The following is a 27,004-nucleotide window of genomic DNA, read 5'->3' on the forward strand; positions in this document are numbered from 1 at the left end:
TCACCTTGACCGCCTCGACACCACGGCATAGAATCGGAGTGCGCAGCCCGCGATTAATATTGCGATACGCCCAGGCTCGACTCCACTCGAAGGATTGATCACGTGAACAGCGCTGCTCCGTTGTTGCCTTGCTGCCGGTCGAGCTAGCGATCAACGTTCGAGTTTACAAGCTCAAGCTATCGCTATGCAGCCGATCGCTACGACCAAGGGCAAGCTGACACAGCTCAGGTGCGCTTTAGGACGGTCCAAGCTAGCAATCAAGTTCTGACTGTATCAACAGATATGAGCTGCCGCAACGCGTCCACGCAGCCACCATCTACCCAGTCAAAGCTCCCAATGGCTCAACCATCCTGCTTCATGCGCACGATACCGGCGTAAGCGTCATCTGGAGGGGAGGGCGACCGCTGAAGAAGACCGCGCCGCCTCCCAAGCAGGCGCCAAAGCCGCAGAAGGTCAATGGAGCCAGCGACGATGCGGTCATGATCATCGACTCGGACGACGATGAGCCTGCGAAACCTGCGCCGGCGCAATCCATGCCGCGAGCCGAGTTTGAAGAAGAAGAGGAGGAGCTCGACCCAGACCAGCCGTACCCCTCGATCGTACAGCAGGTCCATCTCTCCTTCAACACCGAAGTCCTGCACATTGCCGTACCTCAAGTGCCAACTGTCTCCGCACTCCGACCTGCGGAAACGATACCAGCGATCTTCAGCAAGAAGCTCGTCTTCACTGCCACCTGCGCCGACTCCACCATACGCGTCGTTACTCTGCCCCTGAGTCTCCCACCACACGCTGCAAGGGAAAAGCCATGGAGCGCATCTTCGCAATATGGCGAGGAAGTCATCAAGTTCCACGGGCACCAAAGCATCGCGCGAGGTGTGACCATGACCTGGACGTCAAGAGGAGAGCCGAGCGCGAAGCACGAGACCGACGATGAGGTGGACGTAGACGCAGAGGGCGATGTTGGTGCAACACCAGGACGGCGGCGCAGGAAACAACAGAGCCGCTCGCGCTCACGCCCGGGCACGGCAGCTGGATTCGACATCTTGGTCGCGACGCACTCGGCTGAACTCGGGGGTCTGTTCAAGATCTGGCGCTTCGAACTCACTGAAACCTCCGTCAACGGTGCCCATCCGATTGCGCCCTACAAGACTGTGACACTACGTAAGCCTGCGTCTAGCATTGCTTTCAACACCGCCCAATACCCCAAGCGTCGCCACTCTCAGCTTCTCATCACCGATCTGACCGGCACCGCGCGTGTCTACGATCCATTCGCGCCCGCGAGTCGCAAGCGGAGTGCAAGCGGCCAAAGCGAGCCTGGTGCCTTCACGACCATGTTCAGGTCGACGTTCGAAAGCGTGAAGAGCAACTCGCTCACGCCTCCAATTCTTGCTACCCGCAAAGCGATTCTCGACGCGGCGTGGACGTGTGACGGGCGGCACATCCTGGCTTTGCTCGCAGACGGCGAATGGGGCGTGTGGGATTGTGATCAGTCAGGACCCAGTCCACCCGCTGATCCTGCCGCCTTTTCTCTGCGCGGCTTCGTGGGCACAGCCGAGAAGGAGGGAAGCAGCAATGGTCCATCCAGCCCCAAGCGTGGTGGTCGTAGCTCCCTTGCACCAATGACACCAAACACTCGTCGCAGGAAAGAGGATAACCTCTTCCATGGTAGCTCGTCTGGTATTGCTGTGCCAACGCGCGGAGGCGTCTCGGTTGCTTCGTCAACGTCAGCGAACGGCACAGTATCTGAAGACTCAGTCATCATCTGGTACGGTTCAGAAGTGTACAGGATAGCAGACCTAACCAAGTTCTGGACACGCAATGCCTCCGCAAGCCGTGGACAATCTCTCCCCGGCCCCGGCCTCACTCAGATCCACGACATTCCCCTGCTCGGCGAATCCATCACATCGATAACACAGTTCGACACCACCGCTGCTGCATCGCGGATGGCCATCGGCAGAGACATTCTGATCGCAGCAGAACACCGACTCATCATCTCGGCAGGCACAAATCAGCCTCTGGGACGTGATCTCGGCGCTGTGTTCGCACTACCGCCCGCCGAGGAGGAAGACAGCAGACGAGCAGATCAGGCCCTTCTTACTCGTGGCGAGCTCGATATCGGCGGTATGGACAGGCTGCTTGAGGATATGGAGAGCAGTGGCAGCGGGCTGAAGAGCCTGACTATGGGCAATCCGAGGAAAGTGCTGTTTGCTTCGTCGGCGGCATGATCCACAGCATTTGTGGGCGCTCGACGGCGCGTTGCTTGTAAGACTATTGATATCCCCATCGACCGTTGCCTGCGCATCACCTCACTTTCTGTCTTTTCTTCTTCTGTTCTTTGTATCAGCCACTTCGCGGCCTAAGTATCAGCCACTTCGCGGCCTAAGGTGGAGCTCAGCGACCAGACCCATTCCTGCTGCTCAGTATAGCCTCGCGAAAGAGTGAACAGCGCTCTTGCAGTCGCCGACGCCTTAGTACCCCTCAGGGGAGAAGACAAGGATGTCTGGATAGCTGCAGAGCGCGAGCACGCCTCCCGTTGCACGTCGCTAGTCGTGTCTGAGCCGCTCCGGTCTACGATCTGGAGGTCAGGTTAGGACGACGTAACGCAGCGCGTGCGGCATGCGGTGCAGCGTATCTGTGGAAACATGGATGCATTGTGTCGGCTGTCGGGCAGAGCGTACGACACGCAATGGATGCTGCAGTGTCACCGATGTCATAAGACTGAGAAGTCGATCGGGGGTGGGGGAGGGGGGCAGCTAAGACCCATGCTCCATGTATGAAGTGCAGTACTTTGCTACCATGCCATTTCTTGATGCCTATCGTGCCCATAGTCCCAACATGATATCGCACCAATGCCACACCCGCACAGTCCCAACACGACGACGACGTCCGCCACAAGTGCTACCGTCGTTCGCAGTACACATATCGTACACCCTCCGCTTCCCACAACTCTACTGCCACCTGATCTTCATCTTCCACTCGTCCACCTTTGCCTGCCACCACGTCTTCTGCGGCGCGCGCTCAATCTCGTCCATCAACCTGGTGTAGTGCTGCGGCGCACTCGTGGGCTTGAACACGGCCTCGCTCAGCGGATACTTCTTCGCGTAGCGGTTCTCCAACAACGAGAACAGGGCCGTGATCTGTGCGGACTCTTGCGCCGGGCTGGGGTTGGCATGTGTGGAAGCTGTTGTGGGCGGTACGTCGGCCGCCGACGGTACGGGCGATGTCTTTCCGGGCGTTCGGGCAGAGTCTTCGGGGGCGTTGATGGGCTGCACGCCGTAGGGGAGGGCGCGGGCTTCGATTGCACGTGTGAACGGGAGGTTTGGACGCAGGGCGTCGGCGGGCCAGAGGCGCAAGAGGCGGGTGTATTGTTTTGCTACCTGCAAGTACGTTGGCATCAATCAGCGCACGACTTTGGTTCGTATACTGACTGTGCTCGCCATGGTTCTGTGTGGCGTGGAAGCGTTGCAGTGTGTTTTCGATGGCTCGCGCGTAATGCAAATGCAGCTCCCAAAAGTCGATGATGTCTTCGCCGCGGACGACGTGCGGGCCGGGGGGGGGGGGTCTCGCCGGCGAGTGCATTGGTGCGCTGCGCTGCGCTGTGCTGCGCCACGATTGGGGAAGGGCCCATGGAAGCGCCGGGACAGCGGTCCTTGGGGCACTCGAAACCACGGCACCTGCCTTCCACTGCTGACGGATCTCCTCGCCGCCTACAATAATCCCCCCCCCCCTCCACGACACCCACGCTCGCTGCTCCGCTTCCTTCCTCACGACTCAACACATCCGACGCACGACCGCCGCCTCGCAACACCTGCCGCGGCGCCTCCTCCGCCAACATGCCGAGCCACGGCTACGAAAGGGTGCGTTGCCTCTCCTCGTCCCGAACAGCTATGCGCATGCGCATGCGCATGCACCTGCAAGAATACACGACTCCGTACTGACAGCGCCCCAGGTTGCAGCCAACGACGACGCGCACTCGCCCGTCGCATCGCTCTCCGCACAGCAGTGGCCGCCCGCCTCGCCGCCCCCGTCCTTCCACTCGCGCGCCTCCTCGCCCACGTCACGCCGCCTGCTCTCCGACGACCCCCTCACACACCCCGAAGACCGCACGCTCGCCGACACCTTTGATTCCGACTCGGACGACGACGAGGACGAAGACGGCCGCGATGATCGCCAGCGGCTGATGCGCGGGAATCCACTGCCCGACGACGATGCACCGCCACCGCCGGGGCTGCAGAGGAGGGTGACGGAACTGCCCGCCTTCCACACACAGGCGCCTGCCAGCGGGCGCGTGTATGGCGGAGGGAACGGCGGTGTGTGGGCCAACCTGAGCGCGAAGCCCACAAGAGGGGAGGATGTCGAGGAGAAGCCTCCGGTATGCACGACCCGCACACGATGGGCGCGACACTGAAGCTAACACCGCCACAGACATACGAACAAGCCGCCGCCGACGCAACACCGCCGTACTGGGAGACCACGATCCTCGCTCCCGGCACTTTCGGCGACGAGGTCTTCGTTGAGGGCCTGCCCGTCGGCTCCCTCTTCAGCTTCCTCTGGAACGCCATGATCTCCATGTCCTTCCAGCTCGTCGGCTTCCTTCTCACCTACCTCCTGCACACCACCCACGCCGCAAAGAACGGGTCTCGCGCCGGCCTCGGCATCACCCTCGTCCAGTTCGGCTTCGGCTTCCGCTCCGCAACGCTCAACCCCGCCGGCTCGAGCAACGACAACCCCAACCAGGACTTCAACGGCGGCGTGCCGAGCGATCCAAATGCGCACAATTTCAATCCCGACGACGTCGCGACAAGTGCTGGCGGTGCTGGCGGTGCTGGCGGTGCTGAAGCGGCTGCGGGTGCGAGCGCGAGCGTAACGGGGAGCGACTGGTTGGCGTACGGGCTGATGATCGTGGGCTGGTTCATCCTGATCAAGAGCGTCAGCGACTTTGTTCGCGCGAGGAGGCACGAGCAGTTGGTTCTGCAGAGCCCTGATAGAGGGCTGGGCGTCGCCGTTGTCGCCGAGGGCGAGAGCCCCGAGCGCAGCGTCTAGACGGACTCTTGTTTTGGCATTCCGGATCTCACGCGCCTCGGACTGGCATTTTTCTTGTTTGGATTACAGCGCATCTTTTCTTATACCTGACTGACATGGCTGATGTGGCCGCAAGCATTTTCCTTTCTCCCGCCGCTTGTGCCTGGTCGGCGTTGCGCTCCACGTACAGTGCAGGTGCAGGTGCAGGTGCAGGTGCAGGCTTGAGCGCTGCGTGCGCTGCCTGCAAGATACCACTCTCATATCAAATGCATATGGATTACTTCTTCAAGCACCCCAGCCACGCCTCTCTCCATGGCCGTTTGCCATGCTCATTACCATAGCCATCGCGGGTGACTGCACGACGTTGCACGTGCGGGAGGACTCGAATACATCACAGGCACCAGGGGAGCGGAGGAGGAGCAGTGACTGAGTGTATTCGAGAACGGTCGGATCTACGCGGACGAAACGGACAAAGGTATCTAACAATGAAGGACAAGAAAGCAAACTCATCCACGCGCTACATCACGATTACAAGGGTGTCCCAACAGCGCCCAACGACCTTTACAACCCCAACTCCCACAACCAGACAACCTACCACCCACCCCTGGCCCTCCTAACCTTCTCCTTGCCACCCACGCGCCCCGCCGTGATACGTCGTACCCACCTTCTAATCGCCCACCCCCTCGCCAGCGCCTGGAACGCCAGCACATCGCTCTCGAGCTGCTTCTGCCTCGCATCCAGAATGCCCCTCCACCGTCGTTGAAACACCGTCGCGGCGTCCACCATGCGCTGGCGTGCTTGCGCAACGACCGCCGATTCGTGCGCTAGCACCATCGCCTTGATGCGAGCCGAGATATTCCTCCTCGCCAAGTGTCGTCGGAACGCAGCCTGGATGGTAGAGGCGGCGCGGTGTTTGGCGCTCATCGGCAGGAGTCTGCTAGCCAGGAAGGAGAGGGTGAGGAGTGTGAAGTCTTTACTTGGGATCGAGCGGGCTGAGGCGTGTTGAGGCATGAATAAGCTGATGAAGGATGTGGAGCAGCCCACTGCTTTCAGTTTCGCTGCCAGACCGGTCGAAGCGGAGAGTGTGGCGGTGAGTGACGATGGGAGGTATGTGTCTACGATACATTCGAGGACCTTTGCGTCCGCGAAAGAGGTCGTGAGGTTGGCGACGTGAATGCCGTGTAGTCGCGCGATGGCTCTTGCCCAGTCTAACAACAAGCTGGTGTGATGATCTAATCCGTCTGATGCCGGAGTATCGGACTCGCTATCAGAGTCCAGATCGTCTTCTTCGAACTTGTTCCGGCGCATGTACCACTGCTCTCTGAAGTGTTCTGTTTCTTTTGCAATGTGTGGCCAGTCAACCAAGCTCGCTAGCCCGTGTTTGCCAACGAGAGACCAAAGGAGGCTGAGTGTCTTTTCGCGGTGGCCGTCGACAATCTCGGCAGCTGAGATGGTGCCGACCGCTTGGCTAGGGAGACCATGGACGCCTTCGAGGGCGGAGAGGGCAACTTGCACGTTGTAAGCTTTCTGGGGGCGGCCGATGGCTGGGTATTTGAGGTGTTGCGACAGCACCCAGCTGTCCTTCTGCGTGATGTCTGAAGTCAGGAGCTCGCCGGTGGGCATGGCGATGGTGATGGTATCGTCGTGCTGTGTAGCGAGCGTGCTGGACGGGTAAAGGAGTAGTTCTACAAGGCGGGTAAGGATGATACCGTCACGAAGATCGATGGCGATGTTCTCGATGTGATAGATGAACTCTTGGAGTGGGTACTGAATGTGTTCGACTTTGTAGTTCAGGTGGCCAAGCGGTCGTGTGATGTCCCCATGCGATGGGAGAAGTATGGTCGAGAGCTGGTGGAGCACATCAACGGACGTCTTGAATGACGATGTTGACTGGAAGAGGCAACCAGGCAGGATGTCTGCATCCTTCGCCTGATCAAGCAGCAACAGAAGCATCAGACTACGCAGAGTAGTACGTCTCCACGACCAACCCTGCGATCCAAAGTCGTCATCGCCACGTGTGATGCTGGCAATGCTGCCGACTCCAGGCTTGACACGAACAGCGTCTTCATTTTTGATCAGGAAAGCATCCAGGAAGTGCTCAATAGCTCGCCGTTCGGCACGGAACATGCGCGAGCCGTCGTCGGAAAACGTTGAGTCGGTCGATAGCCGCGATGGAGTGGTGATTTGACGTCCCACAATCGTCTCGACTGCTGCTCGCAATGCGTTGAGATCGTAAGTCTTGGTCCAAAGTGTCAAAAACCTTTTCCTCATGCCAACGTCGTCTTTGAGCCTCAAGGTCTGGGTCAAAAGATCCTTCGGTATGCTCAGCGCGCCAAACTGGAGGGAAGCTTGCAAACGCTTATGTAGAGGAGGCATTAGTGGCTCATGGTACAGCGCCAGCATCCTCTTCCTTAGCTCCTCTGGATTTTGCTCATCATTTGGGTTCGTGTTGGCGGACTCGAACATAGAGTTCAAGAGTTGCGTAATGGCAACCTCCTGGTATGTGAGCCAATTGTCTTCGTACATCTCCGGCCGTGCGATATCCTCCTCAAGAACGGGGTACTTCTCCCGCGACTGCTGCTGCGGCTTTCCAACAACATGCATCATCTGGATGTTGGCGGGCACCCGTTCTGCTCTTTGGCGGCGCAATGCAGCTGGCGGAGTCTTGTCGGTGTGAAATGGCGAGGAAGAAGCTTGTTGGACAGGTCGCGTTCTCGAGATTTTGGGCTTTGCATTCTTGATAGCTGCATTGTGTTCCTTGAGAGCAGCCTTGTGTGCAGCAAGACTGCTGGTTGTGGAAGCCGTTCCGTCTGCTCGGGCTTTGATTGACTTGGTTGGTACGCGCTCGCAGCTGGCTTGCTCACGCAACCGCTTCTGCGACCCGTCTGGTCGTGCTCGTACGTCAGACTTTGCTCGAGATCTGGCCTCAGACCTCACTGATGATGTCACTTCAGAGCTCTTTGAAGACTTGATCCGGACCTTGGGCGCTTCAACCACAGAAGTGCTCTTTGTCAATGCCTTGGGGAAGTTGATCTCGATGTGTGTCCCTGTGCTCTTCTTTTCAATGGTGGCCGTGCCCGGGGGCACATTCTCCTTCCCATCTCCAGAACCTGCTATGTCGCTCGAGAACGAGACACTCTGGAGTGATCGCGAACTCGTGCTCAGAGGGCCTCGCTTTGGTGGTGCAGCCAGCGACTTTCGTGAGACCTGCTTGTCCTTCTTGAGCGCCGAGACCAAGCTTGTGTTGTCTTCATCTGATACCGTGACCAGGTCCAGCCCAATGTCCGGCGATGTCTCTCGAGCCTTGCGCGGTTCATGCACTGACTGCCCAGGGTGGATCGTCAGGTATGTTGTGTCGTCTGAGGGTACGTAGATGGTCCTTCGTCGTGGGTCCTTCTTGGGCCCCTGCTTCTTCAGCTCTTTCCTCTCCAAAATGTCCTCCTGCAGCTTTATTGTGGTGTTTACGTTTGGCGACTCCCTATCCATCAAAACTTGCGAGACGCGTTTGCGCTGCGACCGCAGCACTTGCGGCTCTTGGACTGATGGTGCAGCCCTTGGGATCTTCTGTGCAGGTTGCGCAAGTAAGCTGCTCTTCTTCAATTTTGCACCCTCAGGCATGACTGTTGCGCGACTCCTTCTCCTGGTCTCCACCGCTGCGTGATGTTGTTGTTGCTCCTCTTCGTGCGCGACATCTTCAAAGATGTCCAACCCAGGGTTGAATGCGGCTGGGCGCGCTGCGCGCGTTGGTCGCCGTGGCTTGACATTACGCGGTTTCGCTTGTATTCCGGTCGTGTATTCAATGTTTGCAGTCGTGCCATCCTCCATGTAATTGGGCGCGTAAGCAGGCGAAGGATGCCCATAATCATAATAACGACTGCTTGGATATGATGCGTTCGGTGGCGCAGGGCATGGTGTGCCCGCGGTATATCTGTACATTATGGCTTCTAGTGTATCCTGTAGGGTTAGACGCGCCTGCGCAAAGTCGGTGGAGTCTTTCAAGATGCAACCTTGAAGAGGGCGGACGGGATGAGAGCTAGCGCCGGGCGCTAAAGCACTTTCGTTGTTTACAAGATGCGGCCGGTTACCACGGCAACAGCTAGCTTGACACCTCACGTAGAACGTCATTGCGGTGAAGTAAGAATCTCAAATTGATGAATGGTTACGAAAAGAATTCGTCATGTTGTTTCCTTGATAGACAATATCGTGCTGAGTACATTCAACGAGCTGTGCACAAAGAGAAGGCGGAAAACGTGAGATTGCGAAAAGTCTAGACTCTCGTTGACGAAAGCAGCGCTGAAGCAAGATCTAAGGGATTGTGCCAAATATTCACCGTTACCCTGGCATTCAGGCAAGAAGGTGTTGACCCCTTTCAGAGCCCCCTCTTTCCGTGCATCATGATTGGACCAGATCCGCTCTTGGACCTATCAACAACCTCAGACTTGCTTCTTAGGCAAGTATATACTCATCTCGAAGCCATTAGTATACGGTAAGGTAGTGTTCTGGAAGCCATTCTCCGGTGCGCGCAGGAACGTCAATAGGTCCTTGTAGCCTTCAGCGCCCGAGATAGTGTTGTCCGTGAGGATGACACCGCCGCGCCTCAGCTTAGGCAAGATAGTCTTCAGCGTTGGGAGCGCGAGAGTCGACCAGACTGAAGCACAATTGTCAGCAACCTATTTAGTATCGTGACGCAACACTTACTGTCAAGTAGAAGTAAATCGACCTCAGGCACATCATTCTTCAGAGTCTCAAGTAGGTCGCCAACCCTGAGATCGATGTGCTCTTCCACACCGCACTCTTCCCAGTAGCCTTGAGCAATGGCTGCCTTTTGAGGCTCCTTCTCCGTGGCAATGACAGTGCCCTTCTTGCCTGTCGCAGCCTTCGTCTGAGCTGTAGCGAGCGCCAGGTAGATCGTACTGACGCCAAAGCTGGTGCCTGCCTCGACAACATTGGTTGCTCCCATGGCAGTGATCAGTTGGTAGACGAAGTGGCACTTGTCTTCGTCCAGAGCAATGAACTTATCGAGCATGAGCTTGTCGAACTCGCATCTGGCATCGCGCTGACTGGCAAGCTTGTCCTCCAGGTCACCAATGATTTCGGAAGAGAAACTTTCTTCTTGCTGGATATTGCGGCCTCTTGCTCGAGAGACGCGGCATGCAGGCGTGAGAGCAGGTCTACCACATGCTGTGGTGCCCTTATTGGTGACGGGTTGGTAGACATGGTTGCAGATGGGGCGGAACGTGGCTTTAGAGATGCTCGGTGAGGGCGAAGTTGTTGTACTAAGTTGATGCTGTCTGCCAGAGCTCACAGACAGACTTAAATATGTAGCGTCCTGATCCCACACCAGTCATAAGCTTCGCTTGCGGCTGCCGAAACTGGCTCTGCCGGATATGCCGCGGCCTCGATTGTACTCGTCGCTGGAGACCACAAGACATAAATTTGAAAAACTTGAACTTTAGTGGGAGATGAAGCGGCCTCCAGCTCGGAAAGTACTGCTTCATGGTGTTGAAGCAATGAAAAGAAGAGTGGACTCAGATGATGTAATGGCAGGCGCTACAGAGAGGCGCTTGCCTCCCCGACTGAATCTAGCATGGGCGAATCATGAACGCAGAAGGCGCATCACTTCCTCAACCCGTTACAATGCCAAACGCAGATTCACAGAGTACTGTCACCTATCTGCAACCTTTGACACCACCCTGAGCTTTCCATGACGATTTTCCAAGGTTGTATCTTCTCGACCCCAAATGTTCATATTCAAGTGGTGTAAGACGTCTTGACAGAGGATGGAAGGAGAGTAACTCCAGTATAGCTCCTCTTAGCCCCTCCTGAAATCAGGTCAAAGTATTGGATATAGTCTTTTGCGGGCAGCATCAACGCAAGAATCAATTGGTCTGTTCGTATATAATGGAGTTGAATCATTATTTATCCGCAAGACCCATGTCTACAAACTCTCCGAGGTCATGTAAGGCGCTACGATGTCGAGCTTGATGCCCTTTACCTTGAAACCAACATATGTTTCCCGAATGTGGTACGGGGCGAATGCAGGGAAGGAGTCGAAGAGGTAACAGAGGATGAAGCCTCGTGAAATACTTGGGGAGGAAAGGCTATAGGGATGTAACGTTGAGATTCGCCATTGGGATTCTCGCTTTCGCGTCTCAAAACACCCGTATATAATGGCGGAGGTGGGGATGATTCCCAACATTCAACCCCACGTCAATAACCTCCATGCTAAGGTTTCCCCAGGACTTAACGTTGATATCGAAATCAATAGGAGAAGTATTTGAGTAGGTGAGTTCAACGATCTAGATGTTACACAGCTGAAACCTTATGCATTCTATGCCCAGTTTCCAAGCCCAACTCATCGGGGCCTTTACCGAAACACTATCGTCGTCTCACATCACGCAGGACTCAGCGGCCTTCCAAGGCTCAGTTCTGTTGTTGAATTCTGTGAACCTTGAACGATGGAGATCTGCATGCATACATGGAGTCGACATTGGTAGCGAGGGATGCATGCGATGTGTAAGCGAAGCTTCTGCTGGAATGTTTGAGGTTTATGGGTTCCTGCAGTGGAGGTGGAGCTGAATTGCAGGACAATGGAGTAGATTCCGCCTTGCCCAACATTCCAGTTCACTGAGGTCGACTCTAGGCACAGCCTCGAGAATTCGAATTCAAAGCACTTCGGGTGTCAAACATCAGATGACTTCTCTACCTCGACGTCTTTGAATTAGACATGGCAAGTACCGTCGTCTGCCGTGCCTCATCTCCACAACTCGGCAATTGTCAACTCACAACGAAAAACACCATGTACAGTACCATCTCTCGGCCTGAGCACGCCTTCACTGAGTCAGAGCCAAGGCTCCGACATGCGAAGTATTTGTGTAATCCCTCCGTAGCGAGCACGGAAAAAGAAGGAGGCTTGGACTACGATCGAAACCGACTCTATATCCCAACCCAAAGCAGTTCGACTTTGGCTTAGCCTAAGCTTGCGCCTGCGCCTTGCTGGCACTGGCTTGCCAACCCCTACACTCCGGTAGAGCAGATTTCTGCCGCTTTCGGAATGATAAGAGTCCGAGCCAACAGGAGGATTCCCGCTAAGCCGTCCGCAAAAGCTGTCCGGCGTGCAGACGCCTCGCGCCAGGCGAAGATACTTACACAGGGCGGCAGAGTCGAAAGAGGGACTGGAAACTTGTCCGTCAGGGCCCGTTTTGGGGAGATACGCTCAACATAGATTGTGTAATGGGAGACTGAAACAGCCAGATAGGAGAGAGCGCAGTAGTGAATGCATTGCAGTGCAGTGAAGTTACCAGATGATGTATTCGGTAGTGCAAAAGCATGCAATGGAGTTTGCAGCAGCATCTGCATTTACGTATGCAGTAAAGCTGCAGAAAGTACCAAATAGTCTTGGAATTAAACTGGTATCGAGGTATACATGTACCCAGAACATAGGTGGCGTATGAACATAGTAAAAGTCTGTCTATAAGTGGTATCATGTAGAAATGTAGAACGAGCGTAATGTAGTGCCATACAGAAACAGGAAATTGTGATGCAGATGCTGGCCATAGCATGCAGGCAAATGAAAGGTTTGCAAGGATCGAAAAAGCTTCCTCTAGATGTTGAGGTAGCTTTCATTGCCCACAGCCGCACCGGGCTTTTGGGCGCATGCAATCGTGAGAACCATCTTCGTCTGGAATTTCTCACACTCATCGAGGATATCCTTTCGGAACCAGAACCACTCCTCTCCTTGAGAAAGGCGCACAAACTTTCCGTAGAGATCCTGGTAGAAGTGGCGTCCCAGGTACGCCATCATGCGGCTTGCATCGACGACGTCTTGCGGCGATGGAGTAGGAAGGCCGTTGCTGCTTGGTGCTGCTCGAGCGACCGCTTTAGGAGAGCCAAGATATGCAGGAAGTGCGACTCTGGCGCGGCGAATGTTTTCGAAGCCGACAATCTCCATGGTGTCGAGGACGCTCTCAGATGGAACCATGCTGATGTTGTGAGCTTCAAGCCTGCAAGTGACATGTTCGTCGACCCAGTTCTGTAGCTGCGGCCCCTCGCCGCTCATGTGGGCGTCCACGGAAAGGATCTCAATTGAGCCTCCTGGCTTGAGCACACGCATGCAGTCGAAGAAGGAGCGGGCCCACTCGTCGTTGCGCAAAGATGTGGAAACAAAGCGTGAGACGACTACATCGAAGTAGTTGTCTGGGAACGGCATAGCTGATGAGATGGACGGCGAGAATAGTGAGTGATGGTTCAATGGTGCAGGATGTGATGTTGGGAGGTTCGAGGTGTTCGCTGAGGAGAGGGTGTAAACAGTCGCTGCAGGGTAGCGTGTTGCCAGAACCCAGCCATCAGCAAGGTTGCCATGGAGGTGCAACACCCTCCTCTGCTCGGCCGGTCGACTGTTAGCAAGTAAGTCGTGCGCAGGGGACTGGAGTTGCTTGTTCTGTGTCAAGCGCTGGTAGGCTGTCAAAGCCCAGAGGCGTTTCTCGAAGATGACTTCTTGGAGGCTTTCGTCATCATCGTCAAGACCCTCCCATTCTTCACTCAATCGCGCAGAGACAATGCGAGCGCCAGCACTCTCCATCTTACCCAGAGCACGCGCAAAGGGCCCTTGAGCAGCTTTGGTAGGGCCATCACTCATGCGGCTGCCAGTTCGCGACTCGACAGGCTCCATCTGAATGTTGCTTGCATATGCAGGGTCGGCATTCTGGCGGCTTGGAGGTTGTCTCCTATTGTCAACAAATGTGGGTGGAGTTATGGGTGACGGTGTCTTCGAGATAGGTGAGTGGTCGTCACCGTAGCAGCTGTCCTCTGACAGGACGTCATCGTGACGACGTGGAGGGTCTGAAAAGACGCTATAGTTGGAGAAGCCTGTGCGAGCAGAAGAAGTTGTTGTTGTGCTGTAAGAATTATGTGACAGGATGGAGTAGGTTGACTTGATGCGATCAGCATCGTGTAAGGGCCGCCCCGTGTCGATCCTTCCTGTGATGGGCGTTAGCTGAGGCACAGCAACGTTTTTGACTCGCGGGTTATCGGATCCTCGTATCGTTCGCAGATCACAAGATAAGACCAGGACAGTGGATTCATGCACGTACCTCGTGAACTCAGACCAGGGGATGGCAACTGAGGAAGAGCACCTGTAGGCGGAGGAGGGAGTGATTGCAACGGCGGTGGGACGTGGAAGCGTTGCTGAAGTTGATATTGGAGGTCAGGGTTAGAGCGTTGTGATGGTTGTCTTTCTTGAACCTGAGGAGCAAGTTCGTTGGCAGGAGAGGTGACGACCGGTGACGGCGTTTCTTGCGGCGAAGGAGCAGCAAGTTCAGCAATAGGAGCAGGCGGCGATGAGGGCTCTGAGATCTTGGTCTTCAAAGCAGGAACCTTGGGTATCTCTTGAACACCTTTGCTCTTGCCAAACCAGCCAAAGCCACCACTCTTCTTGTTAGAAGCATTAGACTCGGCCCTTACGCTTCGAGCGCTCCCTGATGATTGTGATGTAGCAGTCGAAGAGCGTCTGGTGGCCTCCTCTTCCTTTGCCTTCCTGTGCTTACGAGCTCCTACCGTCTCGGCATGCTGGGGAGGGACGTCGAAAGTTGGGAACATTTTGGCGGTGATGGATGTGATCGACCACAGTGAATGGGGTTTTGGGCCTAGCTGGCGCGGGATGCGATCTTGACTATCAACATATACAGGTCCAGAGAGCACGAGTATTGCACATGTGTTGCACACATGGATGGAATCACACGGATCATATCACAGCGCTGCACACGGCGCCGGAGCAACTGACTCTGTACTCGCGTACACTTGTGCGCCTAACATGGCTAGCATCGATACGGTTGGCGTCTCGCTCCATCGACCTGAAAGAAATCCTGAAGGGGTCGTTAGGATCCCTGCCTGTTGGACTTGTTCAGGATGCACGTTCCTACATCGCATTGGCTAACAAAGACCCTACTCCTGATGGCTCTCGACAGGGTTGCACGGCAGCCAGTCAGGCGCGCGGAGGATGAATTGGGGACATCTCCCGCTCCCGCGAAGCGAACCGGTGGAGTCGCACAGACCACTCTAATGTGCCTTGACCCTCATGAGTGGAGGATCTTCGGCGGCATCATCACTTTCTCCCACTTTTCTCCATTGTTCGCCAACTCAACAATACCAACGGCTCCGACTGATCGGAACCTTTGAGCTTAGATTTAGTCCCCTGGCCCGCAATGATGCCACCTTCCAGAACAACACTGGCCAATGCCTGTAAATGCACGCTTCTAGTCGCTCCACCCGCCCAATAATGCATCGCGGGGGGTCTCACCAAGTACGGCTGCCGCTTCGTGTCTGAGTGGCGCTTTGTACGGTCCTTCTTGTTAGGATGCATGCGCGTCTCTCCTGGGCCATCTGTCCAGGTCCTTTTCCCTGTCAATAGCAGCCTGATTCATTCATCATCTCCGAACATTCAATTATGCTGGCATCCTGCCCGTCACGGCTGTCTCGGATACGTTTGGCATGCTGAGATCATCAGTCGTAGCAAACACGCGATCGTGCCAGCTCAATGCACAGCGAACCTGGTTTCTGCGTTACAACAAACTGATCGTCACACCGCGGGCGCACACGATCGTTGAAAAAGGTGGACCGACGGGGCCTCAATAGTCGTGGCGCCATCTCGGGAGAGATAAGCCGAAACCGCGTGCGGCTTTGTCTATAGGATGAGGTAAAGGGGCTTAGTACGCCGTGTGCTAGTGAAACCTTCCATCCTTGTGGCTTCATGTAGAACAAGCCACTAAAAACACCACGGCTTGCAGGCCGCGGGTACGTGCGCAACCATGGTGTACGTTGGAGCAAGCAGAGTGTCAACTCTCCCAAAGGAGTACATCCGACATTACTCATAGCTACTACGACTAGTTGGGTGAGGTGTCAAACCGACCTTTTAAGTACAGTGGTCGTCTACCTTCTAGAGGTTGTGCATATCTTCTTACTTGAAGCATCCCGTATCTTGTTGTCTTTGTTTGCCACTTCACATCTGCAACCATGGGTTTTGCAGCATATAAGGCCAGGTTGAATGACATTGTGTCAGGCTCTGTTGTGGGGCGCTACTTCCACCTTGATGGATCTGGTCATGTAAGTCCAGTGATCAACTGAGCACGAAGAGCAAAGCTGACCACTACAGCCCAATGAAATCAAGGGTGCGAGGTTCACCACCGAGCTGCGAGCCGGTTTGACGACTTTCTTCACCATGGCATACATCATTGCTGTCAACGTGAGTAAATGTCTCAGATCTGAATTTTGACAGCGGCTGATCCACCACGTTTAGGCATCTGTACTCACTGATTCGGGTGCCACATGCGTCTGTAACGATGCGAATGACCCTACTTGCCTCAACGACAGAGAATACAACCTCTGCCTTGTTGAAGTCAACCGAGATCTTGTCACTGCCACTGCCGCCATCGCTGCCTTCGGATCGTTCCTCATGGGCATCAGTTCCAACCTCCCAGTTGCTGTCGCACCTGCCATGGGTCTTAACGCCTACCTTGCCTACCAGATTGTTGGCTTCCACGGAACTGGGCCGATCAACTACCGCGTTGCCATGATGGCAGTGTTTGTCGAAGGCTTCATCTTCATTGCTCTGTCTCTCCTCGGCGTTCGTCAGTGGCTTGCACGCATTATCCCCGCCTCCATCAAGGTAGCTTGTGGTGCTGGCATTGGACTCTTCCTCACCCTGATCGGATTGTCTTACTCTGCTGGTATCGGTGCCATCACCGGTTCGAAGGCCACCCCTCTTGAGCTTGGAGGCTGCCCAACTCAGTACCTAGACCCGGACACTGGCGCATGTCTTTCGCACAAGGCGACCTCGCCCACCATGTGGCTTGGTTTCATGGTCGGTGGAGTCCTGACCGCACTGCTCATGACCTACAAGGTACGAGGTGCCATGATTGTTGGTATCGCTCTCGTGTCCATCTTCTCCTGGCCTCGCGACACATCCATCACATACTTCCCCCACAGCGACGTTGGTGACAGCCGTTTCGAGTTCTTCAAGAATGTTGTCGCTTTCCACCCTATCCAGAGGATCTTGGCTGTTCAGGACTGGACTCTTTCCACTATCGACGGCAACGTCGCTGGTCAGTTCATCCTTGCCGTCTTCACCATGTTGTACGTTGACATCCTTGACGCAACTGGTACCTTGTACTCAATGGCCCGTTTCTCAGGTGTTGTTGACCCAGACACTGGTGACTTTCCCAAGAGCACCATCGCCTACTGCGCTGACGCCATATCTATCTCCGTTGGCTCTCTCTTCGGCTCCTCGCCCGTTACTGCGTTCGTTGAATCTGGTTCTGGTATTCAGGAAGGCGGTCGCACTGGTCTGACAGCCATGACCACAGGTGTCTGCTTCTTCATCTCACTCTTCTTTGCACCCATCTTTGCTTCCATCCCACCTTGGGCGACTGGTGGTGCTTTGATCCTCGTTGGCTGCATGATGATGCGCGGAATGACAGCGATCAACTGGAACTACCCTGGAGACTCCATCCCGGCCTTCGTCACTCTTATGTTCATGCCCTTCTCGTACTCCATCGCGTACGGTCTGGTTGCTGGTATCATGTGCTACGCCATTCTCAACACAGTCACTTGGGCTCTTGGTGCGGTCTCTCGTGGTCGCCTTCTGCCTCCTGACTACGACGACAAGGAGTACTGGAGCTGTAAGTCAACCAATCCCTGCATTTCATTGTTCGTAATGCTAACATTCATCAGTCCGTTCCGACTCTGCTCGCAACCAGCCATGGTTCATTCGCGCCATCAAGGGCGATAAGCGTTTCTGGAGGCCCGAAGACAATGACTCGTTCGAGCTACAATCTGCGGAGATTCGAACTAAAGAATAGGTCGTATCCACTCGTGTTGTTATCAGCGTATCGCATGCATTTTAATAATGAGACGTGTCAAGTTCCCAAAAATAAAGACTATCTACACTCAGCTATACTTCATGATTGATGTTTTGCGGCGTACATCAGGCACACTGATCTTGATTCATGAGAGAGCAAGAAGTCATTGCACTGCATAATATGTGGTGGCTCGGCACAAGCTACAGCTTTGGTTTTTCTCGAAAATCGCGCAGTATCGTGTTGCGGCAACTCTAGCGGCGCCTAAAGCGACTTCAGTAGTCCATGACTCGCAAACTTTCACTAACAGCGGCGACAGACGGTACCGAACGAAAGTGATCGACGGGATGGCTCGATCAAATCCAAGCGAAAACGAAGAACACGACCAGTCATCCCAATTCTTCGATTTCACGTGCCCAACACGCCATGTGTGTGCTCAACGTGCAGCAGTAACGTGCAGGTCGACCCGAACGTTGGGTGATGCGTTGATCCTGGTCGATGGCAGCATCATAACACCGTATGCCTAATCCAGGGGAGCAATGCAGTTCCTGTTCCTGCCGATATGCAGCGTCAGCGGAGATGAAGCTCGCACCTGGAACGGTCCCCCGAACGGTGAGCCTTTGTTACGACGACGGTGACATCTACACGAATACGACCGCCTATCATGCGTCTGTCTCGAGCGGCGCGGTCGCCGAGAAGCTTCTCTACCGCAACACTTTCAGCAATAGCTCCTCGATCTCTTCCTGGATTACCGAAGGCCCTGTTACTGCCAATGTAACCAATTATCAAAGGGAGGAATGTGAGTAGAATCGTGATGTATTAGTAGCTACCTACATGGTGTTTATCTACACAGGAAGGGAACTGTGGGCGCTAACCAGAAATGGGAAGGCGCGGAGTCTATAAGAAGAGCCGCAGTGAAGGTGCTGGTTGACACCAACAACACCCTCACACTCGGCGGTGCCGGCAAGATCGACGATTACTTCGTCTACTGGCTGTCCGAAGTTTTTCCTGGCCGCATCAGGATCTCCTGGGACTTCCAACCTATTCAAGAGCTCGGACTTGCTATGTTCTTCTTCGGTGCAACATCAGTCTCAGGTGGAAGCATTTTCGATCCCAGCCTCAAGCCGTGCAATGGAAGCTACCCGCAGTACCACTCCAGCGACATCAGGCTGCTGCATGCGAGCTACTTCCGCAGGAAATGGCCTGAGGAGAGGCAATGCCATGTTGCAAACTTCAAAAAAAAGCACTGGGTTCAATTTCGTTGCGCCGGGTGTGGATCCACTTCTTGATGTTGCTGATACGCAGGGTGCATACTATAAGATTACGGTTGTGAAGGATAAGAGGGAGGCGAGCTTCTACATCAACGGTTTGGAGATCTTCAAGTTTGATGATACTAAAACGAACACTGGACCTGCTGTGAGGGAGGGGAGGATTGTGTTCCGTGGTATGCAGCCATTGATTGCCAAGTATCGTAATCTGGAGGTGGGGTCGTTGTAGCAAAAGAGGGCGTAGTACAACGGCATTACAAGCCAGTGCCACTAAATGATTAGTTTCCGGTTGCGTGCGACCAATTGAGGTTTCGCAGATTATTCTAATTGCGTCGTACAAAATATCTGGATCGATGCCTCGATGCTAGCCTTTTGCTCTTTCTGTTGAATTTGAAATGGCCAAGATACCTCCTGACGAAAGAGCGGTTTATCTTGCTTTCAAGAACGTGTTCAAAGGACCAGATGCTCTACTGTGTCGCGGGAGCAAAATCAATAAGATCAACGGGAGCAAGATTAAAAACGAGGATATAGGGCGCTGGTACAAGAACATAATATTGATCATATTGGTAACACGGTCAAAGCGCTTTTAGAAGCAGAGATCTTCAAGTCAGCTTTGAAGGTAAAGATTCGGTTCTCTGAGGTTTTTGATGTCTCTCCTGCCCAGAGCGCGGAACGAGCTGTCTCGGAAGCCGAAGCAGCAAGAACAGAAGCCGACGCGATCAGAGACGTCGTTGTAGGAGAGCAAGATGAGAACGTTTCCACAACCCTCAAGGGAGAGGCTGCTGTACAGATGGACAATGAGAAACGACCAGGTGAGTTCTTTTTGGAGCAATGACTTTACAGTGTTAACACGTGAAGCTGCTCCCATTTCTCCACTTGAGCAAAAGCCTTCGCTTCCGGAGACGTTCACAGCTCGTTCTCTTTACCCATTGTATGTGCTCGCAAAGAGCCAACGTCGGCTACTGAGCAAAGTGAAAGTTGTCTTGGAACATGCATGCTACACATTTGGGAAAGTGGCTATGGCCCATGGGATACCAAAGCAAGGCTGGGATAGTCCAGACTGTGTCAAGCTCAACGTGTGGGTGCGTTTGTTCAAGTCGGAGGAAAATTTGTTCGATGCAAGAGGAATTGCGGCCATTGGTAAGCCTTTGCCAGACCTACAAGTGTCGAAATTTGTGGCGGTCTGGTCCGTTGTAGTATACTGATAGCTACGGTAAACAATAACGTAGGACTATCGGGTCGATGGAATACTGCGCTGAGTTGCTATCTAGTGAGGAGAAGACGACTATATACTGACTCTGGAACGTGCTAGTTCAGAACAGTCTAAGCAAGGGTAATAGGGTCTTGCATGGACTGAAAAATACCGCAACAAAAGTGAGGGCGATCCGGAGTTTTGCCATGTAGGTGAATTTTCTCGAGGCCCACTCTCTGTACTTCCGACAAGACAGAGTGCTACATCGTCATAATCTAATGGTCCCCTTTGACGATTTTGTGCGTATTCATGCAATACAATCGGATCGATTAGAGCTTTCTCGCTGCAGACTAAATCTCAAACTCTGACAATCTCCATCTTGCCGCTTTTCTCCCTCTCTAAGAAATCCTGCTGCTCGACCCTACTCTTCTCGACATCTACAAAGAAGTAGAGCCATGCGCAGCTGACGAAACTCAACGCAAACAGGAAGTAAAATGGACTACTGTTGTTGCCAGTATCGTCAATGATGGCACTGCTGACCAAGGGGCCAATGAAGGCACTTGTCTTGCCAACAATCGAGAACAAACTGAAGAACAGGAACTCCTTGCCACGTGGTGTGACTTCGCTGATCATGGTCTGCGAGTAGCTGTACCATGGACAAACGAGCAGGCCGTAGAATGCCTGGTACACCCAGACCTCCCACGTCTTGTGGAAGCCGAAAGACTGCGTCCATATGCCGATCATGCCCCAGCCATCCAACAGCACGATGCACACAGCTATCACCATGAACATGGTCTTGGTGGACAGTCCGTATCGCTTTTGTATCTGCCAGAATGCGCCAATACCAACAGCTTGCGCAGCAATACCGACAATGAGAAGGTAGGTGAGTTGCAAGCTGTTGTATGCCACAATCTCGTTCTGCAAAGTTCCAATGACCGTCACAGTAGTGTTGAGACTGTCGCCTAGTAGGAAGTAGCCAACAAGATATGCAAGACTCTGACGCAACTGCCATATTTGACTCATTGCGTATCCAAGCTGTTTGAACCCTGCGATAATGATATTCGTTTGTCCCGGGTTCTGACCTGGACGCCTCTTTTCCAGGACGAACCAGGGGATAGCGCAGAGGATCCAAACGCCGGTAGCGAAAGCGATGAGCACAGAGAGACCCCAGTTGTTGTTTGCCTCGCTGTCGTTGACGTGTAGGCCAAACATGATCCCCACGATCGCGGCCAAGATGGCGATTTCGAAGACGGACTGTACGTAGAAGGCCGTGTTGGATAACTCGTTCCTCTTCATCATATCCGCGAAGTCGTACTCTGCGCGCGTAATTCGTCCGTCAGCGAATTCATCAGCCTTCATGCGCAGGTCTTTGGTGTTCCTCGCTAGGCCTGGGAACGCGGCAGTCCAGAATGTGATGGTTGTTTGGTAGGCAATCAATCCCACGATGTAGAGCCCGACACCAATGTGCCAATCTTGCTCAGTGTGCACGCCCAACCAGCCAAAGCCGATACCGAAGGCAATCATGGACAGTACGATCAGAATGTTTGGTCGCCATGTGCCGAAATCAGCGAAAGAACCTAGGATGAGGAAGACCACAATCTGAATAGCGAAACTGATGCCATTGCAAAGAAGGACAATACTGTTGATAGTTCTGTCTTTCCCCATGAAGTGGAGGATCTCAGAGTCCCCAGCGGCTTGATACATCAGGTTCTGGAAAGCCGTGGGGCCAAAGTTGAACAGGGTAAGACCATTGTCGCCAACGTAGTAGGTGTAGTACGCCCAAATCTCTTTCCTGGTCGTCTCGTATTTGGGGTCGAATTGGTCGGGCGCAACCGGTGTCTCTGTATCGATAGGGATGTCCACGGCGCCTTTCACAGGGTCTTCAGCAGGCGCGCTGAGAGGCGCAAGGCCAGGGTCGTTAGCAGCCATCGAGTTGCAGTGGAAAAACGAGAATAATGACAACAGTGAGCACTCAGGAAATCAGCTGTGAACTCAGTACGAAGAGACTTCTTGTATCCGCGCCAGTAGTCGCTTATCCCCTGCTAGTGAATTCGTAATGATTCGAGTTGAACTGATAGGACGGTGCGGATATCGCGCAGGAAGACAACGCGTCTGGATCTTGATCCATGAGGTGAGCAGCGAGCTGGGCACCAGATAGACCTATCAAAGGAGAGTTGCGCAGAGAAGACCTGCCGCTAACAAGCTCGCGCCAACGCGATCAAGCTTTCCGTGGCAAAGGCGGGGCAAGTTAAGACCCACCCGGAAGAACCTTGTCATTCGACTGGAAGACGCAAGACATTACACTCTCTCACGATGTTTCTTGATGTCCCTCAATTTCTCGCGCGAACCTGATGGTTCATCTGGATGCACAGTAGTTCTTTTGATCATCTGGTGCAGCCGCCTTGCAATGAGGGTCTCATTGCAAGGCGGCTGCCACTGTTCTGCTTCGCCTCGAGACCTTCACGACGTTACAGCTGAGGTTGATTCTCTCATCACGGTCTTATGGCCTCTATATGGCACTGAGATCGAAACGAGCGATCTGGTCGAAAACTACGACAGCAGCATACAGCGCAAGGCGAAGCGTTGTAACACCTCTTTTGTGCCTTCGAACGCCCCTCTTGATCTGTACACCTGAGTTAGAGATCGATAGGGCTACACGTATATTCGAAGAGATGTTCTGATCGAACTGGCTTCTAGAATGCGCAATTTCAATGTGCAAGATCACCTGAGAAGCTACAGGTTTGCAGAACATAGCTTTGAACACATGGGACAGTCTAACCTACTGCCTCTGGCAGCTGCTGACTGTCATAAAGGCACCGACACCAGCAGGAATTAATTCAAACCCGTCGCTGTACGACAACGTGGGATGTGTCCCTAACGACGCCATCTTCGCCGCCGGCTTTGACTACGTGGTCTTCAACAATGACGGCATGGCCGACACTGTCTGCTCTACAGCCTGTGTTAACCGCGCATACTTCGCTATCGCATACGGTCGTGACTGCTTGTGCAGTGGCACCGCACCAATCGCCACCAGCGACCAATTCGCTTGTACATTCCCCAACGCTGGTGCGAGACTTGAGATCAGAGGATCGAACACCGCAATGAGCGTTTTCAGCAACGCCCCTGCCCAAGTCATCCTATCGGGCCCAGGAGGAAGCACCGCCCCTGCAATTGGCAACTACCTTGGCTGCTGGGCTGCTACTAACAGCGCTGGCCTGCCTTCGTTCGCTTCGGACATCGACCCTGTCACCGCGAACACTACCACTCAGGGAACCTGTCAAATCCAATGTGCGACTTATAAGTACTTCGCTATCGGGAACGGCAACACTGGTAACTGTGACAGCAAAGTCGCTTTCGCAGACTTCCAGGAGGGCTCTCAATACACCCTCGACAACGATCAGTGCGACCTCAGGGCCGCTGGTAACCCATTGGAAGCTGGAGGCGCTCAGAACGCGCTCAGCGTCTTCTCAAACCCGGCATTCTTGGTACATCCAGATTTCCTTACTCTGTGCTCAAAGCTGTGCTCTGCAAACGTGGAAACATACAACCCAGAGTGAGTACGATTGCTGCGACTGCGCTTCGGCCGAGGTACTACTAGCAGCTGGACAAGTCCTGGTATCTCTCGCCTCTCGGGAAAACTTGCCAAAATCACCGGACATGGCAACTTGGTATGCATGCGAGTTGACGGTAAGTATGCGAAAGCGTGGAATCGACTTTGTTGGGGGTGCAGAGGCGTAGTTGTGTCGGGTGGGCTACGTTGTGTCTATGTGAGCCCAAAGTCACCGTCACTTTCGAACGGTGAGCCGCAGTCATGTGGAAGCACTGTCACAACAAACAAAGGCTTGGAGAATCATGAACACCGAAGTACTGCGTTAGTCAGCAAACTAGCCAGCCCGTTGAGTAGAAGTTCAAGCGGGGAGATCCAGAAAGCTGACATTGCATATTTTCGTTGGAAAGAGTGAAGGGAAGACTTGCACGCGTCTCGATGCTCCGGACGATCAGCATAATCACGGCGCTTTCACGTTTTTGCTTATGCTTGTACCTGTAGCATTGATAACAAATGCAATAAGACTTCTTCATAGGTTGAATCGCGTGCTTCTTGAAGCAGCTTGGAGGACGAAAAAGTACGGCGATGATGGTATGTAGAATATATTTCTTGGCGTCCGCTGGCAAGTGCTACCTCAGGATTGTCTCCTAAGTGTACAATTACGGACCAGTCCTGCATCTTTTCTGCCAATCTTTACCTGCGCAGCCGTCCTTTACAGTTCCGCTTAAAAATCATAAGACTGTTCGAGCTTGCCACAATCGAGGTAATAGCCGTCACTAGGAAGCATATGCCCTACACGCAGATACTCTTGAGCTCGCTCGGAGTCCGCCACGTTCGCACCTTCTAGATACTCTTGAAGCAGTCGGTCTTCCCAAAGCTTGCTGTTCCATTTGTGTCCGTCTGATGCTTTCGACCAACCTAAAAGTAGTAGGCGATGAGTACGGACAGCGATGGCGTGAACTTACAGGGCCAGCTGAACGCGCCCCCAGTGCTGCATGGACAAGACCCTAGCGATTGTACCTCACTCTTGAACCGACCACAGCTCCGGCACCAGACATCCGGTCTGGCATTGACCTCCCACTCATGCTGGACCGATGAGTTTCCACGATGGTCGATGTCCAAGTCGGACCATAGGTGGCTGAGCGCTGCGCCATCCCAATCAACGAGTCTGTGCTCTCGCCTGTTGATTCGAAAGCGAACACCCTTGTCACCATCTATCGGTGCTTGCAAAAATGTGCAGACCCCCCTGACCTCGGTACAGTGATGCGTACAGTAGGTACGTACCGTGGTTCATGAGGGTGGACAGCCTTGTGAGTGGCAGTTCACCACATTGAGTGGCAGTTCACCACATTGTTGCCCTGCAGGACATGTACCAGACTGTCAATTCTGACAATTAAGATAGAAAAAGCTACTTAGAAGCCTTCGTTCTTACATAACGTAAGCCTGTCGCAGTAATGAACCAAGTTTAGGGGGGTCTGTACATTTCAGCAACCATTATAACTGTGGGGCGATCTTGCTATTAAGGAGATTATTGCTATCCGCATCGCCAAAGTCATGGTCATCCAATCGCGCTCAACCCTGTTGCGAGGCGAGTTAACGAATAAATGGTTCCAACTTCGAGCATTGCCTTTGCATGTTCGAAGTCTTTCTGACGCCACGAGGAAGGTACGCCTGCAGAGGCCCTCCACCCCACTTCCTGCTGTGCCAGATAGACTCATCTGAACTTGTCTCGTCATATGAGAAGTCGTAGTCACACATTGCTATATGATGTCTTGCGACACTGCCTGGAGAAGTGAAGTAGCGTGCCTCTAGCGGCGCGCAACGCTCACAATACACCTCCTGCCAGCCGCCCATGGGGAAATACTCATCGCACTCGTAACAATAGCATTCGAGTTCACAATCATACCACGGTACATTACACCCACACGTCTGCACAATCTGAAACCTGCCACACTCGTTACACCAGATGTCCGGCCGTGGGTAAGTCACTTACAAAATCATGTCTACTTTATGTTGTATTATGTGGTACGTTCATTCACATGTTATTCCGTCGTCTCCTATCGTGCCTTGAGCTCCTGGTCCCAAGCTTTGCCAGCCCGCGTGATAACCTCAAGATCTTGCCAGTGTGCGTGCTTACGCCGTTGTCTGGCGCTGCTGGAGAAAGTACAAACCAAGACTGCTCTTGTAACGCAACCGCTTCGGAACGGTGTTGGCAACATGCGCGGGTAGTCGGATGATCCTCTCCAAGAAGAATACCATACGCGGCGCTTGCTCTATCGTACAGAGCAATAGATTCATTGTAGCGACATTGCTTCACGAGCAAGTGAGCAAGGCAGTATACGCTCGTCAGCGTGGAAGGATGCTCATGCCCCAACACCTTCTCTCTTGTCGCCAGCGTCTGCCTGTGCATCGCTTCCGTCTCCTCGTACTTGCACTGCCTGTTCAGCACACTCGTCAAGTCTTTCATGCTCGTCAGAGTGTTAGGATGGACACAGCGTGATCAGCGCAGCATTGGTTGGAGCGGAGACAGGCACTTGCCAGCTGCGGCAATGTGGATAGAGCCAGAGCTGTACCCAACCTGCAGCCCCTGGTTGCTACTGCCTGCGAACGTGGTGGTGACGCTGGGGAAGGCCATTGTACATGCCAGCGAGCAGGCTGTGCAGTGTCGAGAGCCTCGCGCAGGATCAGAGAACAGCAGCTCTTATGCATCAGGCTGGGCTGTCGAGGCTGGTTTGTCACGGCTGGGCTGGCGCTTCCGCTGAGCTCCTGACAGGCTCTGGCCTTAACCCGCGGCCATCGCGCGTACACGGCTACACTCAGCCTGATCGTTGATGTTGTTGTTGTCTTGGACAGTTGAACAATATGATGTAAAGGTTCTGTCGAGGGGAGTGAAGATATCCACCAATCGCCATCTGTTTGCTAGCGGTCCATTGCAGTGTTTGCTAACGGTCCGCTGCACTGATTGTCCAGCTCATTCGGTTAGCTCGGTTTGCTTCCCCAACCCTTCACTGCTATCCCCTTCTACTATATAGTCTCGATCGATTCTAGCCAATAGCTCAAAAAGATCAATCAACACAATCCACTCACTTCAACAGGTTCCCGTATAGGAAAGCAAGAATTGGCA

General features: G+C 53.8%; 13 protein-coding genes across 13 annotated transcripts; 6 read left to right on the forward strand and 7 right to left on the reverse strand.

Moving 5' to 3' along the window:
• The first annotated feature begins 13 nt into the window (after positions 1-13).
• Positions 14-2,537, forward strand: BU25DRAFT_177902 (uncharacterized protein). The gene is made up of 2 exons (XM_033700885.1): positions 14-228; positions 281-2,537. The coding sequence occupies exons 1-2, from the start codon at positions 185-187 to the stop codon at positions 2,223-2,225; spliced, it is 1,989 nt and encodes a 662-aa protein (XP_033557563.1). The 5' UTR covers positions 14-184; the 3' UTR covers positions 2,226-2,537.
• A 366-nt stretch (positions 2,538-2,903) lies between these two features.
• BU25DRAFT_414372 (uncharacterized protein) lies at positions 2,904-3,545 on the reverse strand. The gene is made up of 2 exons (XM_033707263.1): positions 3,429-3,545; positions 2,904-3,377 (listed from the first exon to the last, which is right to left on the reverse strand). Exons 1-2 carry the CDS (start codon positions 3,438-3,440, stop codon positions 2,949-2,951), a joined length of 441 nt encoding a protein of 146 aa, XP_033557564.1. The 5' UTR covers positions 3,441-3,545; the 3' UTR covers positions 2,904-2,948.
• A 288-nt stretch (positions 3,546-3,833) lies between these two features.
• BU25DRAFT_350107 (metal homeostatis protein bsd2) lies at positions 3,834-5,043 on the forward strand (the record flags this gene model as incomplete). The annotated part of the gene is made up of 3 exons (XM_033703291.1): positions 3,834-3,857; positions 3,950-4,372; positions 4,426-5,043. 3 exons carry the CDS (start codon positions 3,834-3,836, stop codon positions 5,041-5,043), a joined length of 1,065 nt encoding a protein of 354 aa, XP_033557565.1.
• Positions 5,044-5,447: 404 nt separating this feature from the next.
• BU25DRAFT_414374 (uncharacterized protein) lies at positions 5,448-8,974 on the reverse strand. Its single transcript, XM_033707264.1, has one exon. The coding sequence runs from the start codon at positions 8,956-8,958 to the stop codon at positions 5,614-5,616; it is 3,345 nt and encodes a 1,114-aa protein (XP_033557566.1). The 5' UTR covers positions 8,959-8,974; the 3' UTR covers positions 5,448-5,613.
• A 473-nt stretch (positions 8,975-9,447) lies between these two features.
• BU25DRAFT_442578 (S-adenosyl-L-methionine-dependent methyltransferase) lies at positions 9,448-10,281 on the reverse strand. Its single transcript, XM_033709313.1, has 3 exons — positions 10,129-10,281; positions 9,721-10,090; positions 9,448-9,670 (listed from the first exon to the last, which is right to left on the reverse strand). Exons 1-3 carry the CDS (start codon positions 10,237-10,239, stop codon positions 9,456-9,458), a joined length of 696 nt encoding a protein of 231 aa, XP_033557567.1. The 5' UTR covers positions 10,240-10,281; the 3' UTR covers positions 9,448-9,455.
• A 1,854-nt stretch (positions 10,282-12,135) lies between these two features.
• BU25DRAFT_414376 (uncharacterized protein) lies at positions 12,136-14,737 on the reverse strand. The gene is made up of 2 exons (XM_033707265.1): positions 14,115-14,737; positions 12,136-14,001 (listed from the first exon to the last, which is right to left on the reverse strand). Exons 1-2 carry the CDS (start codon positions 14,617-14,619, stop codon positions 12,626-12,628), a joined length of 1,881 nt encoding a protein of 626 aa, XP_033557568.1. The 5' UTR covers positions 14,620-14,737; the 3' UTR covers positions 12,136-12,625.
• Positions 14,738-15,898: 1,161 nt separating this feature from the next.
• On the forward strand, positions 15,899-17,967 carry BU25DRAFT_414378 (purine transporter). The gene is made up of 4 exons (XM_033707266.1): positions 15,899-16,122; positions 16,172-16,261; positions 16,316-17,696; positions 17,749-17,967. Exons 1-4 carry the CDS (start codon positions 16,033-16,035, stop codon positions 17,874-17,876), a joined length of 1,689 nt encoding a protein of 562 aa, XP_033557569.1. The 5' UTR covers positions 15,899-16,032; the 3' UTR covers positions 17,877-17,967.
• Positions 17,968-18,187: 220 nt separating this feature from the next.
• On the forward strand, positions 18,188-19,476 carry BU25DRAFT_414382 (concanavalin A-like lectin/glucanase). The gene is made up of 2 exons (XM_033707267.1): positions 18,188-18,672; positions 18,762-19,476. Exons 1-2 carry the CDS (start codon positions 18,453-18,455, stop codon positions 19,160-19,162), a joined length of 621 nt encoding a protein of 206 aa, XP_033557570.1. The 5' UTR covers positions 18,188-18,452; the 3' UTR covers positions 19,163-19,476.
• Positions 19,477-19,789: 313 nt separating this feature from the next.
• On the forward strand, positions 19,790-20,382 carry BU25DRAFT_178002 (uncharacterized protein). Its single transcript, XM_033700886.1, has 2 exons — positions 19,790-19,953; positions 20,000-20,382. The coding sequence occupies exons 1-2, from the start codon at positions 19,932-19,934 to the stop codon at positions 20,344-20,346; spliced, it is 369 nt and encodes a 122-aa protein (XP_033557571.1). The 5' UTR covers positions 19,790-19,931; the 3' UTR covers positions 20,347-20,382.
• A 24-nt stretch (positions 20,383-20,406) lies between these two features.
• On the reverse strand, positions 20,407-22,300 carry BU25DRAFT_414385 (MFS general substrate transporter). The gene has a single exon (XM_033707268.1). It carries the CDS (start codon positions 22,260-22,262, stop codon positions 20,691-20,693), a length of 1,572 nt encoding a protein of 523 aa, XP_033557572.1. The 5' UTR covers positions 22,263-22,300; the 3' UTR covers positions 20,407-20,690.
• Positions 22,289-23,890, forward strand: BU25DRAFT_462025 (uncharacterized protein; the record flags this gene model as incomplete). Its single annotated transcript, XM_033710494.1, has 2 exons — positions 22,289-22,297; positions 23,147-23,890. 2 exons carry the CDS (start codon positions 22,289-22,291, stop codon positions 23,888-23,890), a joined length of 753 nt encoding a protein of 250 aa, XP_033557573.1.
• A 714-nt stretch (positions 23,891-24,604) lies between these two features.
• Positions 24,605-25,881, reverse strand: BU25DRAFT_424898 (uncharacterized protein; the record flags this gene model as incomplete). Its single annotated transcript, XM_033708310.1, has 6 exons — positions 24,605-24,798; positions 24,846-25,103; positions 25,165-25,187; positions 25,574-25,664; positions 25,710-25,825; positions 25,874-25,881. 6 exons carry the CDS (start codon positions 25,879-25,881, stop codon positions 24,605-24,607), a joined length of 690 nt encoding a protein of 229 aa, XP_033557574.1.
• On the reverse strand, positions 25,670-26,691 carry BU25DRAFT_414387 (uncharacterized protein). The gene has a single exon (XM_033707269.1). It carries the CDS (start codon positions 26,345-26,347, stop codon positions 25,916-25,918), a length of 432 nt encoding a protein of 143 aa, XP_033557575.1. The 5' UTR covers positions 26,348-26,691; the 3' UTR covers positions 25,670-25,915.
• Between the last annotated feature and the right edge of the window lie 313 nt (positions 26,692-27,004).

This window comes from Macroventuria anomochaeta (genome assembly GCF_010093625.1).
Source record: "Macroventuria anomochaeta strain CBS 525.71 unplaced genomic scaffold BU25scaffold_37, whole genome shotgun sequence".
In the NCBI taxonomy this organism is placed as follows: Eukaryota; Fungi; Ascomycota; class Dothideomycetes; order Pleosporales; family Didymellaceae; genus Macroventuria; species Macroventuria anomochaeta.